The sequence below is a fragment of the Manacus vitellinus genome, unplaced genomic scaffold (genome assembly GCF_001715985.3).
Source record: "Manacus vitellinus isolate BGI_N305 unplaced genomic scaffold, ASM171598v3 scaffold_5_pilon, whole genome shotgun sequence".
In the NCBI taxonomy this organism is placed as follows: Eukaryota; Metazoa; Chordata; class Aves; order Passeriformes; family Pipridae; genus Manacus; species Manacus vitellinus.
In genome coordinates, this window is record NW_021940682.1 from 10897585 (window position 1) to 10914546 (window position 16962).

Here is a 16962-nt window from a genome sequence, read left to right on the forward strand (position 1 = left end):
GAAGGACAGAGAATTCAAAAAACAGACAACAAAATAGTAACGGTTTGAGTTTATATTATTTGCTGTAGTTTCTAAATTACAAAAATAGTGAGTCAACAACAAGGGAGTGCCCGGGAACAGTGACAACGGATGCACAACGGAAGGCATCCAAGAGCATGTAGCTGTGATTAGTTGCATTTGGAGCATGAAGACACACACGCACAGCAGCAAAAGAGGGCACAGACGCAGGAACTGAGAGAGAAGCCCTGTGAGTATCTGCGAGGGCCCTGTCTGCTTTTCAGTTCTTTGTTTTAGCACATTAAACAAACAGAGACATCACACAGGTCACTGAGGACCTTCCTTCTGCAACTGTGGCCCCAGCTGCACTGCACACAAAAACTATTATTATTCTCTAATGGCTGCACCTTTTGGACAATGATTCAGTGTTTTGGTTTTTTCCCCCCTCCTTTTGTGCAGTGCCACTTAGTCTTTCGCTTCATTTTATGTTTTATTTGCACACTCTTGAAATCTTCATGTAGTGACTAAAAATTCATGAGGCAGCCATAAGCAGGAGCCTCCACTTCCCTCCCCCTCTTTTTCTAACCGTAGCAAGCAGTTAAGTAGGTACTGGGCATAAATTGGTGCTGCCGCAGCAGCAAGAGGGTGGGAGAAGCTGCGGATGGGGAGGGAGATGTTGCTGCAGTCCTGGGGGTACTTCCTCATCCTGCATCTGGGAGCACAAGCTACAGACGGTTGGGCAGATACAGGTGTTGGGCACCATGGCTCATCAATGCCCAGCAAACACATCCCAGAGCACAGACACCCCACGCTCGATGTGGTAGCTGTGCTTCAGCTCCACCCCGTGCACTGCCCAACCACGAGCCTGCCCACGTGTGGCAGAGCAGTCATTCATCTCTTCAACCTCAGCCCAACAATGCAAACAGGCAATTCTAGCATTAGTGAGGCTTTCATAATTGGTCCCAGCTGGTTAGTTGTAACATGCCTTGCTGTTGAGCAACTAGGTAACGTTGTCAGATATCCCCTTGTTGCTTAAGGAGGGTTAATATCTTTATTACTTATGGGCTGCCACCAGCCTGTGTCACTCTCCACAGATAAGAAAGCCTCTAAGCTCTTGGTCAGTCAGGGCCTCGTTGGAAAGTCTTGTGCCAGCTTCAAGCAAAGCAAGCTCTGACTATAGCCAAAGCAGCCTCCTGCCCATTCTTACCAGGGCTCCTGCAGTGTCTCAGTCCTCTGGCTGCTGCAGGGTCCGCTGCCAAGGCCAACTACCTGCCAGCTCTCTGACCGCTGTGCAGAAACCCTGGCTCACGAGTATGTACGATCAGAGCACGACAGATGTTTCAAAGCATTGCGAAGAAACGTACTCAGTGCCCGGCCACGCTGCTGCTGAAAACGGCGAGGGAAGCAAATACTATAGTTTGGCACAGCTCCAAAACTCTAAGCAAGGCAACACAGTATCAACCAAATGCACTCTTCCTGGTGTCCAAGGGAAAGGTGCAACAATGTGGATCTTTCGAAAGGCAAAAGCATGGAGGAAATATAGTGGAAGTCGTCATTTCACAAGATACTTGCGCGTAATACCAATGGCTCTGAAAAATTTCAGTCAAAGTTTGCAATCACCCCCGCTCCCCCAGCTCGCACCTGCCATGAAATTTGACCTGTGTAATACAGCAAGTCAGGAACATTTTCTGCCAAAACCCAAGCACTGTCCCCTTTTTTTTGCTCTGTCACTGGGCTGCTGTGACAGCCCCCTTACAAAAGCAATGACTAGAGTTATATTCTGCACATAAGATTCTTACATGACTTCAAATGTCATTGTGTGGGCAGTAATCAGATCCTGTTGCCCCAGGCTAAGGTAAAAGCTGTGAGTGTGTCTAGGAGCTAGAGCTTCAGGGTTGCTCAAAAGCACAGGCCTTGAACTGGAAATGAGTCTCTTCAAATCCCATGTAAGACCAAATCACAGAACTGAGCTGTAAGGAGTGGTTTATGTGGCTGTATCATCTATTGTCTAGAGCAACTCTGACCTTTACCATCCTCATTTTTCATCGGAATCAATCTCTCATACCCTGGGTTTACTCCTGCTTCTTTTCTCCCTAGCTTCTACTTTGGCTGCCCTTCAGAGCCTGAGATGGGCACCAAGGTGCTAGGAAAAATCCTCACAACTCAACATGGGACAGACACTGCTGCACTTCTCGAGCTGCTGGAGTGAAGTGGTTGGCAATTCTGCACTTCTCTGATGAGGCAGCTGAAGGCTTGGGCTTGTTCAAGCTCCACTCAACAGCTCCCCAAAGTGACAGGGGTTCTGTTAACTGTGTCTTGACACTCAGCTGCCAAACACTGCAGAGGGATCCTTCTTCTAAGACATGAGCTATCTCCCCATGCATGCCCAATGCTTCCAACAACCACACACGAACAGCAAACACACCATAATGACTCATACCCATTACTACCATTCCTCATATTAGAGCAGCAATTCAACACAGGCTTTAACATTACCCATGACTCTGAAAGCCAAGAGGGCCATTCACATAAGCTTAATCTTAGTTACTCTTGCTAGATCATAGGTACTGAGGCTGGAAGGTAATTCTCTAAATCCAGTGTAAATGTTTAAAGTTTATTCCCAAAGGATTTATGTAGACATAAACATACAGATTAAAAACGAGAAAGATTTCAGGAGCTTTTTACTACCTTCTAAAGTAGCCAGGCACATGGATATTTTATCTCTCCTTTTGTCTCTGCTTTCTTCTAACTGCACAGTTTAGAGACTTCATACAGATCAGAGGCAGAGTTCAGGCTAGCACTGACAATTTCATTAGGAAAAAAAAAAAGGCAGAATTGTGTTTTCTTATGTTCTCTGCTCTTTTATTGCTATTTTCAAAATGAAGAACAGACCCTACTGAAGTGCTAAGGGCTGAAAACATAACTCTAAATGATACAGGAAACCCAACTTTGTGCCAGTCCATTTTTATCCTCTCTTTGTGGCCATAACAAAGCTGAGAACAAGAGCTAAACAACAGAGGAAAAAAGGAGTAATTTCAACATAATTTTTTTTGCCAAAAGTAACATCGGTGACAATAACAAGAATCCATTCAAAAAACAGAATGTTATCTTCCAACCCAGTTAACATGCTTTTCTTCCTATTGCTCATTATGTATCTTACGCATCAAGCTGCATTCTGACCTCACTTACAAAGGAATACATTTGAAGCCACCGCATCTCTGTATGCATATTGGCACTGCTAAGTAAAATCCAGCCCATGCTACCTTTCTCTTCCCTGGTCCCTCACACACCTGCCAAGAGGAGATAGGTTATCAAATGAGCCTCCAGAAAAGCATTTCCAGAAACAGCAATATGACTACCTTCTGCTTTTGCTTGTGCTCATGGAGCCCTCCAGAATCCAGTCCACTAATTTAAGTGGCTAACAATGGCAAGAGCTGTATTTTTGACAGCTATGCGGATGAGATCACTTAGGTAAGCTTTTATTTTTTATATAGGCCTTCACCACTACTTCCTTTCACCTACTGAAATCAATTGGCAATATTTCATCATTAACTTTTTAGCACAGTAACCAGCAAATTCAGCTAGCCTCAGCTGAACCTGTTTACATTTTAGATTTCATCTGTCCCTCTTAACACTGTTGTGATCATCAAAGAAATATTCCATTTTCCTCCTGGATGACTTTTCTCTCTTTGCAGTCTCCCACTGGCAAGTAAAACACTCTTACACAAAGTATACTGAAACTTCTCTTAACTCATCAGATGTTCCTTCCACTCCAGTACCTCAGACTTTGAGTGCAAAGCTCTGCATAGAAGCAAGTGGTTGAAATAAAAAATTCTTACTATGGTGGATCCAAAAAAGGCCATCAGCTTTCCTTCTGTATGCCAGCTGTCACATTAACATGCGTGCTACCCCTCGTGCTCATATGCACCATTATACTCTCTATTACCCTTTTGTTTAAAGGCCTCAGCCACAAAAATCCTTGTGCACTAGGTGGTGTAAACAAAGCCCTGCTCCAGCAAACACAGTATCCAAGGAGAACAGTGCAAGGTAAACAGTGACAGACACCTATAATCTAGAGAGTGGAGAGTGTGTTGCTCAGCAGTATTACCACAAGCAATGCAATCATACTATCTGCAGCTAAACCACAACTCATTACAGTACTGCTCCTCCTGATGTCAAGTTAACTGAGACATTGCTAACTTCTCCTTGCCTGCCTCAACGTGAGCATGATCATCAGGTGCTGGAACACACAATTCTTCTCCTCTAGACACTTCAGCTGATGACCTCCCTGGGCTCAGAAGCTGTGCCAGTCACCAGAGTTATCTGAAAACTGTCCATAAAACTTTTGGCACTTTTCATGTCTTATCAGGCCAATTCCCCCATATCTACCCTGCCTCTGTCCCTTAGCAGCAGCCTTTAGAGAGAAACAATAGGTTTTGTAGTGTGTAGAAATCTGCTACTCCCCAGTTAATGCAAACCAGCAGAAGCAGGGACAGAGGGGACACAACCTGGACATGCACCCAAGCACTGATACCATGCAGTCACAGTAAAATAAAGGCAAAGTAAAGGTAAAAATTGTCAGCACAGAATGACAAATGTCTGTAAAATTAAAACAATGTCTGCAATTACTTCTATCCTTCAATAAGCAGAAAATAGCTGCCACTCAGGGACTCACAGATTACCTTCCAGCTCATCACAGGAGAGGGGCATTGTCCTCTTTGGAAATCAGCTATCTCTGGTCTTGAAGTCTCCAAATAGTAAGTAGAGTGAAACCTCATCTTCTTTCCTCCCACATCTTTCCTTATATGGGAAACAGTAACTTCCAGGTAGCCATGGCCTGTAAGAGGATTCCTCCTCTGCCCTGCCCCTCTCTCAGTTCCTAGAGCCACTTTCTCCTAGAACTGTTAGTCTCTCACAGGATATATATATGGATGCCTCTCTTCTGCATTCCTTTTTTCCTTATAAAGCACCACAGAACAACTATTGTATGATCTAGCCTATAAGGCAAAGGACATTTCCTTGACCTTCCTCCTTAAACAGGTAACAGCTGTGGCTCTAACTCAGCTTAAGTCAGGCCACAAGATTAGTGTTTTTCAAGCAAGATAACCGCTCTCAGCTGCTTGAGAGTTCCTCCTTTTCCCCAGTGTGACCTGGAGAAGGAGGTAGCTACTGAGCTCCCACCTGAGAACAAGGTGCCTTTACATTAGCTTAGGCTAATTTGAAGCATCAGTGCAGCAAATGGCTTGAGAAAATCTAAACTGGGGACTGAAATCACGTCATTCAGGGGTCTGAAGCTGGGGAATGTGTAACCCCATACTAACTGTAGCATCTTCAGGTAATTTCTCTCTTCTGGTAATGACTCATTCATTTATAAACCAACGTCAGTCACTTTTCTAACCTCATTGCTAATAAGCACCAGAGCAGTAACACTTTCCAATCAGAAAATGCTCTTCAGTGTAAGACAGCTTTCCAGTACCACTGTGCTGGGCCCTAAAACTTGTGAACCTAATGAATGCACAGACATACCCAGTAAGCTTCCTCCATGTTATATTTACATCTCTTGCCTGCAGTGAGCAAATGTACAGAGGGAGGTAAAAACCTGATAGGATTTAAATACATGGTACTTGAGCAAAGTATCCCTGAAATCCTGTGCAAACTGTTGCTAATGCTTTTTCATACTCACAAGTGCGGATGATGAATTTCACTACTCATAATTCTTCTTATTTTCACACTTGGAGCACCGATCTCATGCCAACAGCCCCTCACCTCATTTGCTTCTCAGTAGACACCACTGCCCTTGGCCAGCTACTGCCCTGACTCAAATATGCATTGAAATAAGTGTAGGAAGACACAGAAAATGATACCAGTGTGTGTGACCACAGTGCTTTTGCCTTCACTGGCTACCTATTGCTCGAGTAATAGCTGTGGGTCATCACACCGCTGTTCCTATGAGCTGCTGCTGCTGTTCTGTCATTGGAGCTGAAAAAAAAAGAGCACCCTCTCCCTGCTCTGTTTCCTTCGCACTTGGTGAGGAAGTGACTTGAGTGGGAGGAGAGAAAGAAGAGCAAACACAAAACCACAGAAGTAAGCAACTAGGAGCAGAGACCAAACTTTATGCCTTTCACACACATGCAAACAGCGGACTCCGACTGCAGTTGGCTCTTGCTGTAGCCCTGCCAATTGTACCATCACTCACAAGTGTCGCCGCAGAAGCAACTGCTTGTCACCGTAATGAGCCTGGTTATGCCCTAGCCCCAGATCCAGACACAGGTATCTTTACCAAAACACAGTAAGTCTTTTATGTACTGCAGAGATGGAGTCTGAAGCTCTACAGCCAACAGGCGGAATAGGAGGGTTTTAATTTCTCGTAGGTAAAGCTAGCCATTTGTAGCTGTTTCAGACTTGCCCTGGTACAGTAAATACAAGACTGACCTTGATTTTTCACATCATTTCACCAGGCTGCAGCCTTAAAAGGACTTACTAGGCTTATAAAGCTGGAGAGAAGAAAAATAGACAGCAGGAAGTCCTGAGACAGGCTTGTTTTGGTGATGATGTGGGAGAAACAGTAGTAGGAGAAGAAAAAAAAAAAGAACAAAAAAAAAAAGTAAACCCAAGAACACCTGTGGCCAACCTACAAGTGGGGAAACTGTGACTTCCAAGCCACTCCCTGATCCTCCCAGCTTTATTGAAACTAGTCTGGCAGTAAGTGTAGAGAAGGTAGGGATTAGTTTAGGATTCATTGCTAGGTTTAAAAGAAAAAGGTTTGTGATGTTTTCATCAGGAGTTCCCAGATGACTTCAGGTGGTAGTACACGGTAGTACACGGACTGGTAACAAGTGTATTTGCGCACTGCCTCCTTTCTGCAAGCTCTTAAAATAAGCATGTGGGAACTCCAGCTCAGCCCCTTTTGGAGTGTTATTTGTTCCAAACCATAAAGTGTTGTGTTTGGGGAGGTCAGCCCCAGGCAGGGGACTACATGGCACCGGGTGGAGTGAATGCACAAGGAGGGAAGGGATGCTTAAGTGGAAATGTTATGGAGTAGAGGGGGTGGAGGGGAAGGGGAGCACAGTTCTCCAGAACCACGTTCCTCTTGAGCTGATGTCGAGAAGGGTGAGGTAAGATACTCCAGTTTGGGCAGGACACTTGTGTCAAAGCTGGTGGTTGACCACTGAGCCCTCATCAGCAGCCATGTCACTTCAGCTCTGCTCCTGCTCCTGTTCCCTGTCCACACAGCACTGCCTGAGCTGTGGGAACCATCACTGAGAGTGAATGGGGCTGCCTTGATCTAGAAGCCTGCCTTTCCCTCTGTGGGGATCACTGATGTCCTTAAAAGCTGCAGCAGCCTTTGGAAAATGCTCTTTTTTCAGAAGCAAAATTTTTCCCCATCTTTTGTTTGCTCTTTTGCACCAGAACCAGAGCCCCTCACCTGTGGGGTGGCAGCAGCTGATGGAAAAACAGTGCTTCTGACCCTGGTACCTGCCTCTGGCTGCCTTTCACATACTCATCTCTGATCTACAACACCCTTAATGGATTGGTCCCTGCCGGTGGGCACACAAGTTCCTTCCTTTCCAAGCACCAAGACAAAACTGAGATCTGCAGAAGGAATAATTACTGTCAGTAAGTATGTCAGTGCCCCATCTTTGCCATATAGGAGCTGTTTTCAGAGAGGAGAGGGGACTAAACAGACTGGCTCAGCATTCAGTTGAGATACTTGATTTTCCACTTCTCAGACACAGATGAAGCAAAAGGAGACAGCACGAGACTTCTCCCTTCCTTGGCCTATTGAACACCTCTCTTCGCCAGGGAAAGGTTCCCTGTCAGGTTCCTTGAAAACATGCCTTTGTTACAAATATTCTTGTGCCTGGAAGCACATAACTGAGCATATCTTATACACTCAGTTAATAAATAAACAAAGCCCTCCTGTGACAGACAGCCTTTCTGACTCTACACAGGGATGCAGGGCTCCTCTTGGCACTGGAGCTGGACAGGGAGATGGTGCAGCATCACAGGGAAAGGGGCAGACCACCAGCTTTGACAAGATAAAGGAGGAGCGGGAGTGTCTGCTCAGAGAAAAATAAAAAACACCTAGGGAAATGGTAAGAAGGTTTAAACAGAGAAAACACTAGGGAGAGTCTAGTTTGAGGAGATTGTTTAGGCTGAAATACAGGGTTTTTTGTTTTAAATTAGACCGCAGATAGGGAGTTATTTTGGAATATACAGTGTGAATCTTCTGTTGGATGCACTGCTCTGAGTGATTTATACACAAAGGAACTTGGCAAAGAACTATCTTTGCTTGAGTTTTGTAAAACCAAAACCCAACCTGGCCTGACTATCACAAAGATAGGACAAAGCCAAAAGCTTTCAGCTAAATGTCTGTTGCCTTCCAAGACTTGGTGGTCAGGGTACAATGAAACTGAGATTCGATTAATCCTGGTGTTGGTTCAGAAAAAAAAAATCCTACTGAATGTTAGTTCTGAAAAAACCAACTCCAAACTCCAACTGTCCTTTGGAAAGAAATGAACAACTGCTTAAAATAGTATAGCTTGAAGTCTGCTTTCCTCCACAAAGTCTTCTGCAATGTATTGTCAGTTTTGTAAGCCTGCAGTCCTACTAGACATGACCATCACTAAGTGAAACCAAGCTTAGACTTTAGCAATGAACTCTGTGGTTTCACTCCAGTCCCCAGAAGAAACTTTCCTCCTCAAACCATCTAGTTATCCTGCCCTTTACCTTGGAGAGGCAGAGTCAGTAAAGCAGTGAATGTTGCAGGTAGGACTGAAACAGACTGGCAGAGCAATGAAACTCCCACGGCTGCAAATGCAGTCAAGTCTGAGATAGAGATGTTTTTGCAAGTCCAGAATGGCAGAAGATTTTGAAATATAAGTGCACTAACACTGTTATACAAGGACTTAACAGATGCCAGTTCACTGAGTAAACAAATAAGCACAGCCTATCCCTGTGCCATTATAACTGCCTCATTTAAAGGGCAGTTTTGGCCAGAATAACACATACCGTGAGTCTCATGATGGGGAAGAGGTTGTGACTCTGCTCAGGAATCTACCCTGCTTTGGCTCCCTGTCAGCACAGCTAGAGGACTGATACCTGTCATGGCACAATGTCCATGCGTGACAAGATGGACCCAGTTTAGCCCCCTGCACCCTCAGGACCTGCACTCACCCAGCTAAGCATGTACAGCCAGTTAAAAACCACACCTGCACACAGCCTCACTACTCACTCTGTATGGGCGTTTGAAAACATGCACGTAGCCTTTATGACTGCATATTTTCTTGCAGAGTCTGAAACTAGACTGATAAACACCTCTTCAAACTGATACTCGGCTTCATTCTCTGTTATCCAAACATTTCATCAAAGGCCACTTACCTACAAAGCAGACATCCCAACTAGAGCCAGACACACCACATACCAAAGCCTTTTGAAAACAAGGAACCTAACCTACATTTATCCACTAATAGTGCAGAGGTGACAGCCACTATTTTATATCTGCAATATTTTGCAAATTCTAAAAGACTTAAATCTCGTAAGGTGATTACGCCATTAATTAGCGGAACGTTATCATCCCTGCGGTGCCAACACAGCAGCTGTTTCAGCTGAACAGCAAAGAAAAGCCAAGAGGGCAAAGTAACATAGTGATAGTGCCCCCACGAGCAGCCCAACTGTTCCGAGCATCCTGGCGCTGCCACCCCATGATAGGGAACCACTCTGGTTCCAGCAAGGGAGGGCCACAGCTCTCCCCACCACCCCAACCACCCCCACCTCCCAGAGGGTAGTATCCCCTCTTCCACCTGGGTACATGAATAGGGGCTCTATCAAAGGGGACATCTGTTGCAGCCTGAGCCCTGTATTTCTCAGGATATGGGTTTTCCCAGGAAGCTGTCCATACATAGCTTATCAACCCAGAAGGGATCTCTCTGGTCATTCATCTCTCTGACTCTCTGCAAAATGGAGATCATAGAGACTACCTCAGTGATCTCCCCTTCAAACTGCAGCACGAAAAAGAAAAGAAAAAAATAAAATCCCAGGAAGATACCCTGTGACACAGCAGCTGTCGTAGACTTTTGATCGGTTGCTGTGTGAACAGGGCTTCATTTATAGCTTAAGAAATTGTCTGGTTAAACTGCCAGTTGCAGAGCCCTGCTCCTGCACCGCGAGCTGGGCAGAGCAGCCTCCCATGGGCAGCTTCAGTTCCTCACACAGGCACCTCCAGACCATGGCTGCATCACCATGTACCCCCATGAAGGGTCAATGATCAGGCCCAGGCTGATGCAGCTGGTGATAAGGGACAAGACGAAGGACTATGGTGACTGAGGGGAAGGCTGGGACCCCTGTCCCAAGCAAGGGACATTTGGACAGCCACCAGTCAGGTCCTACAGGCACTGGCTAAGGATGCCACGTGAGAAACTGCACCACAGCGAGTTTTGCACCACAGGCTGAAGATGGGTGGGCAGAAGGAGGATGATCCTCTTCACAGCACCACCCATTCAGATGACCACAGACTGCAGCTGTAATGTTCTTTGTCATGTCAGGGCAGGGCCCATGGTGTGACCCTGCTGGGGCTCATTCCCTTCATCAGAGGCCTGAGGTTCCACTGGTGACATGATGGCACTGCCCTCCCAGAGAGGGATTCTTGGCAGTGAGGGAGTTCCTGCAAGGCCTACCTTAGGCCGTCATGTTGTGCTTTGCCTTGGGCCCCTCTATGGGCCCAGAAGCAAGAGTGAAAGATCTCCAGAGTATCAATTATGGCACCAGATCTAGCCTGGAGCTGGCTATATCCTCTGAGAGGGTTGGGAGCTAAATTCTGTTAGACTGAAGACATTTTGATGTCATTTTTGGTACTTTCCACACCACTCTGCCACCTTAATGCCATCACCATTCTTCCAGAGAGCACTTGTTTAGAAATATCCCTAGTGGGACAGAAACATTGCTGAGTTTGGTGCACCGAGCGAGGGCCCCCGAGCAGCACCAGCAGTGCAATACCAAGTTCCAATCCATCCCTCCCACAAGAAATGGGCTGAAGGATCTGATTCATCTTCAGAGCATGTTACGTGGCAGCAATGGCAAATCCCTCATGTGAAGTCTGCAAGCAGCCATGGGGCTTCTCTTAGTTTATGCAGATTCAGGTCAAGAAAGAACACAGTTTGTTTAAATATACTTCTGTCTCCCACCTCTGGGAGAAGACGAAAGGCCTTATATTGCCCTGAAAATGAGCAGGATCCCAAACACCTTTCAACCCTTGAAAGGATTTATCCATCATAGTCTCAAAAGTAGTGATACAGAAAAGAAAAAGCAAGTTGTTAATAAAATATGGGGAAAACTTAGGAATTTGCTCCCAAAAGCCTATGATAAAAAAACTCCAGCTGAGATTCAAACTCTACATTATATTCCCCAGTGCTCTGCCTCATCTTTCCTTAAATGCATGAGGCACAGGGCTTCTGTCACTTCTTTGGCACGACTGCTTAGACTCTGAGAGGTTTTACTACTCTGAGGAAGCTTTTCCTTCACATTCAGCTTAAATGTGCCATTTCTTGAAGTCATCCCCTTGTCTTTCATACTCTAGCAAGCAGAACAAGTGTAAATTAAATGGAAGACACATGAAATCTTTATAAAGCCCAGTGTTTCCCCTAGCATTAAAGTTCCTTCTCTTTGGAGTGGAAGGGGTCTTCACTCTGTGCTGTATTTTTCCCTATCAGAAAATGAAGAATATAAATTTTCCTCATGACTTGAATTTAGCTTAATCAGCAGCCCCCTGCTGATGTAATTCAACCCAACAAGATTTTTCTTTTTTTTTTTTCCTGGTGAGCTGCTGCCCTTTTTCCCCTCCTCCCACCAATTCAGGCACGGAAAACAAGGGAGGAATTAGACAGACAGAACTTATTATCTATCAAGTTGTAACTTCAGACTGGGCAGGAATAACATTTAAAATACAAAAAGCAAATTTTATCAAGCCTTTTCCTCCCCAGAGACTGACACAAAAATATTCCTTGTTTGTCGCTGAGAATGAACCATTTTTCTCTTTCACTTCTGCTTTCTGTCACATATTTCATTTTGGCTGCCCCTTCTGTCTTTCAGCTAGGGACCTAGGCTGCTAACGCAGAATCACAGATAACTCAACAACAAAATGCCTGTATTATCTTTTTTTTTTTTTTTGTTTTATTTCTAGTCTGCCAGGTAATTGCAATCCTAAAATCTTTTGCATATTTACCACAGAAACATGTCTCTCCTGGAGGATGGGACTGTCATCAGGTAGAATATTTCATTTAATAAGCCTCTTCTGAGGTATAAACTAGGGTTGAGGATTTTTTTGCTCCTTCAGAGCAAAGGACAGGCAGATAAAAATCAGCTGCTGCAGTGGTACACTGTCAAAGTTCCTGTTCCTGTGAAAATTAACTCTTTCTGAGCTCAGAGTTCAGGTAGGCTTTGCCACCCTGAAGTTTAAAGTAGGAAAAGGGTCTGTTATTAACTCATGTTGGCTTTTTGTCCCAGTCCTATCCATGTATGACAGATTTCTTTCCTATTTACAAACAGAGCAACTACCCTGGTTTTCTGTAACCCATCTGATGAGCTGTGGATGCTGCAGGACTGATTGTCATTAAATCAGTCACCAAGAAGGATCGCGTTTTCCCGCTTTGCCTGTTTCACAGAAGTGCAACAACAAAAACATGGTCTGAACATTTCCAAATTCAGCTATTATCTAAAGATAAATTCTGTTTCCCCCCTCCCACTATTTTCCCCCACCCCTGATGTAGCAGAATTGCTTTTCTCAGTCCTTGAGATGTTGACTGAAGCCAACTGGTACCAAAGTGAGGGGCTGAGGAAAACATCTACGGAGAGACTTTGTGTCTTGGAGTCAAGACGGAGAGTGAGGACGGCCTTCCAGGGGTTATGAAAAGAGGCTGCTTTGCTAAAACTGTTCAACATAATGAAGAGGGATATAGCTGGTTCACAGGTTTCATGTCAGGCACGCCTTCACAGAGATCAGAACCCCATCCTAGCACATAACAAAGCACTGTGAGTGGGAATCAACAGACCACACCCAGTCCTCAGTCCAACACCAAATCACTGACAATACTCATTCAGCTCTACCAACAGCTTCCCACATGGCAATAGGTGTTTCCAGCCTGGCCAGGCTGTCTGCTTGCTGGGAGGAGAGTTCACAGGAGCCAGCCAGAATACTCCCATTGACTCTGGCAAACTGCACAGCCTGTGTGAAAACTACTCCCTGACAAAGCATCATCTGCATCCACACAGTTTTCCTGTGGGTCAATCTCATTCTTGTAAAATCCCTGTATTCACATATGAGTAAAGACTGGAAGACATATTTGAAATATAGATTGATTGTTTAGGTTAAAGTAATACTGACACCAAGAACCTACATGCATTTACTTGGAATAGAAATGTGGACTCTCCAGAGACGTCCTCTCATCTGGAAACATTCCCAAAGAGAAGAGAGGTGAAAGGCTTTCCAAATTGGAACTGGAAAACTCTATTTTTACAACACTTTTTAACTATTTACAAATTTACAATGGTTTTCAATGCAAGTAAACTCCAAGGGGTTAGGACACCATTTTTTCCTATCACCAGCAAGCCATTCTAAGACCCATCTTTAGGACGGGTTTAGGATTAAGGGATGACTTTCATTCATTTACCTGAATGTAGCAAAATTCCCACAGGTAAAATACATCTAGTTATGTTACATGAGCCCAGTCTCTTACCTGTAATATCTGGATTGAAGGTAGGTAGAACACACAGCTTTAGATACATGGCTAGCTGAACCAAAGTCTATGACCTTGACCCTATATGGCTGTCGGGATGGGTCTACCAACATGATGTTCTCTGGTTTGAGATCAGCATGAATCAGTCCCAGGCTTTTCAGCTTCATTAGGGCAGTTGCTACCTGCTGGAGAATTGGTCGAATGTACTTAAGGGGCAAGGGACTGAATTTATTTTGTTTTAGGAAATCATAGAGGTTCTGCTCCAACATTTCAAAGACCAAGCATGTGTGATTCTTGTGCTGGAAGCACTCGTAAGCACGGACAAAGTTGTAGTCATCCGCACTTTCCGTGCTCAGCCGAGCCAGGATGCTCACTTCAATCTGGCCTTGCCGGGCATAGGAAGGGTGGTTTTTTAGGATCTTGATAGCCACAATCTCATTAGTGCCACGTTTCCAGCATTTGACTACTTGTCCGAAGGTTCCACGGCCAAGAAACTCTAACACTTCGTACGTGTTGGTCATGGAACAGAGCACCTCATGTTGCACCAGCTGGTAATCCCCTTCGCTGTTGGAGCCACTGTTTTTGGAGGTGGCTGTGGAAGTGGTGGCGGTGGCTACAGTGGCCCCACTGGCATTGTTCTGAATCATTGGTGGATGCTCCTCGATAATCTGCACGCTGCTTGTGTTCTCAATCTCCTCACTCTTGCGCTTAAGTCCACATTTTTGGTAGGTGTCCAGAAGGCTCACAGTGCTGCGACGCATCAGGTTGTGTGGCCCGCCCAGTGTTTGCCCAGACACTGCAACCACACCAGAAGTGCTGTTGGCAGATGTCACCACGATGTGCCCCGTGCTTGCTGGGAAGATGATGGTCTGTTCGTAGGGGATGCTCGGATTGGGGATCTGGAGGGAGGCGTTGACGGCTGCTGCGGCGGCTGCTTGGGAGGACTGCACGTTCTTGCTCTGGCTGTAGACTTTGCTGTGTGTGCCGTACCCAGTCATATCCCAGTTTGAACTCGGCTCCACTTTCAGTTTCTTCACGCTACAGAAGGCACTTGACTGAAGGGTATGAGGAGAGAAAACTTGCACATGCGAGGCCATACCTGCAATACAACATCAGAGTGAAACCACAGTGTCAGGATGCCATCCCCAGCTTTTTTCATTTGCTCAGTGGCAGGAAAGGGAAATGGGACACAGGCTTCAGACACAGCACAGACACACACATGCAAAAATCACATTCTTCCAGAAATATGTATTCAACAGAAATTAAATACTGTGCTCTAAATAAATCACTACCTCTGATTGAACTATACTAACAACATTCAAGATTTCTGCTCTCTTGCTCTCCCCCTTCTCATTTTTAATAACAGGAATGTACATGTTATTTTTACCTCCTCTGTCTAAAGAGACTCCTATTCCCATTGTCTCCAGGAATATATCTAGCTCTCTGGAAGAACTCATGTCAAATACTGCAAAGTATTCTGACTACAGAAGCCAAATTTCAAATCCTCAGGCTCATCCTGTATTAAGCCCTTTGGTGGATCTGACTTAAGCCATAAAACCACTGTGTAGCTTCTGGCCTGCAGAGAGTCAAGATGGGACCAGGAGATGATACACTGTGACAAAATGGAGGTGCACAGACAAAGTTGAGGAGCCGGGGCAGAAGAAGAGGATGTTTCAGATTGCTTGCCAAGTCTGCGTGTGGGAATCGTGCACAATGCTGGTCTGTGCTCAGGGACAGTGGAGATAGGAGTTACACAACATGAGCTTTACTGTGTGCTCAGTTCTCCCAGATTTATAAAATTGTGTTCACCTATTCTTATTCACAGTGACAACACCATCACTGGAAAACTGATCCCCTGCAATTTAACAGCATTGTTAATGAAGCAACGTACATATTAGCATGTGGCAGAATTAGCTCTTAATATAACTTTACTTTTAAAGAAAAGACAAAACCCTATTTTAATGCAAGCTTCTTTGGCTCCAGGAGAGTTAATGATCTTCTAAATCTTTATTTAAAAAAACTAAACACCAAAGAACAACCCCACAAACTTCATAATCGAGGCGAAAATACAGTATCACTGAGACAGACTTACTGAAGGACTCTGAGTAATATTCCACTGTCACAGAAAATGTGTCTATTCAGAAAAAAAGATGTGGTCCACAGAAAAGGGGACATCTAAGTCCTTACTTGCTGCCAGCTTTCCCTGCCCAGGGTACGGATAGTACCACTGGGGCAAAGGTACTGTGAAGAACACAAATCCATGGGGATTCTTAGGGAAGGAGTGAGCACCTGACAAGAGTTAGAGCAGAAAGGCACAGCCTCCTTCACCTTTCTATCTGTCGTCAGTGTTTCTTTTTAATAAACCAGAATGACTAGGGAAGGAAAAGACAATGTGCTGAGCTGGCACCATTGCTGAATTATTAAGCACAAACATAACCTTGACTTGTTTTCAACTTTAAAAAGTTAAAAGCTGAATAAATACTTCAATAACAAAACCACAACAAAATCCGCAATGCACATGGATGACTTCTTCCTTTGGAGGACTGACAGTATCTGACACTCAGCTCTCCTCCAGACCATTTTCTGGAGCTCATATAGGCTCACACACATGCATGAACTTACACACTCACATAGAAAAATATGAAGGTTACTCTACACTCACAAAATTCAGTAGCATTGTGAAGCAAACAGACCTAAACACATCCAGTGCCCATTTTCTAGTTAATTCCCAGCTGCCCAAAGCCCAGGAACTACTCAGGAGAGGGGTGCTGTGGCAAGCCAAAACCACCATACATAGCTACTAAGAAGTAACCAGCAAAGCAATCGCTCCAGTTTGCTTCAACACTCCCACCTTCAGCCCTGCCACAGTGACACATTTATGAGGACAAGGCAGACGCAGAAGAAAACCCCCATTGGAACACATGGGGAAACCAACCCTCACCCCTGCTTGAACACGCCGCACAAAACCCCACTGACCCTGCTCTGACAATGAAGCCCTGCAAACCACAGTGTGCTCCCCTCTGCAGATGTGCTCCCTAGCTCTGAGGGGATTTCTGACGCTGTTTGCTGTCATTCCTTTTAACTCCACTCCCCCCTGCCTCTCAACCTCCTTGGCAGCAATTTCCAAGGTCTCTGCAACCGGGTACTCAGACCCCCTCCAGCTCCCTGCCCCTCTAAGTACTTGCTCTCCTCTCTCCTTTCCACAGGGCAGTGCTGCCACGAATGCTGTAGCGTG

General features: G+C 45.1%; 1 protein-coding gene across 2 annotated transcripts in view; it reads right to left on the reverse strand.

Annotated features, from left to right (window-relative positions):
• HIPK2 (homeodomain interacting protein kinase 2) overlaps nt 1-16962 on the reverse strand; it is a 129880-nt gene that overhangs the window by 77581 nt on the left and 35337 nt on the right. For both annotated transcript variants that reach the window (XM_018080327.2, XM_018080326.2), the window contains exon 2: nt 13728-14826. In XM_018080327.2, coding sequence (XP_017935816.1) covers nt 13728-14824 — 1097 coding nt within the window. In that variant the 5' untranslated portion in view covers nt 14825-14826. The remainder of the gene's footprint in view (nt 1-13727; nt 14827-16962) is intronic.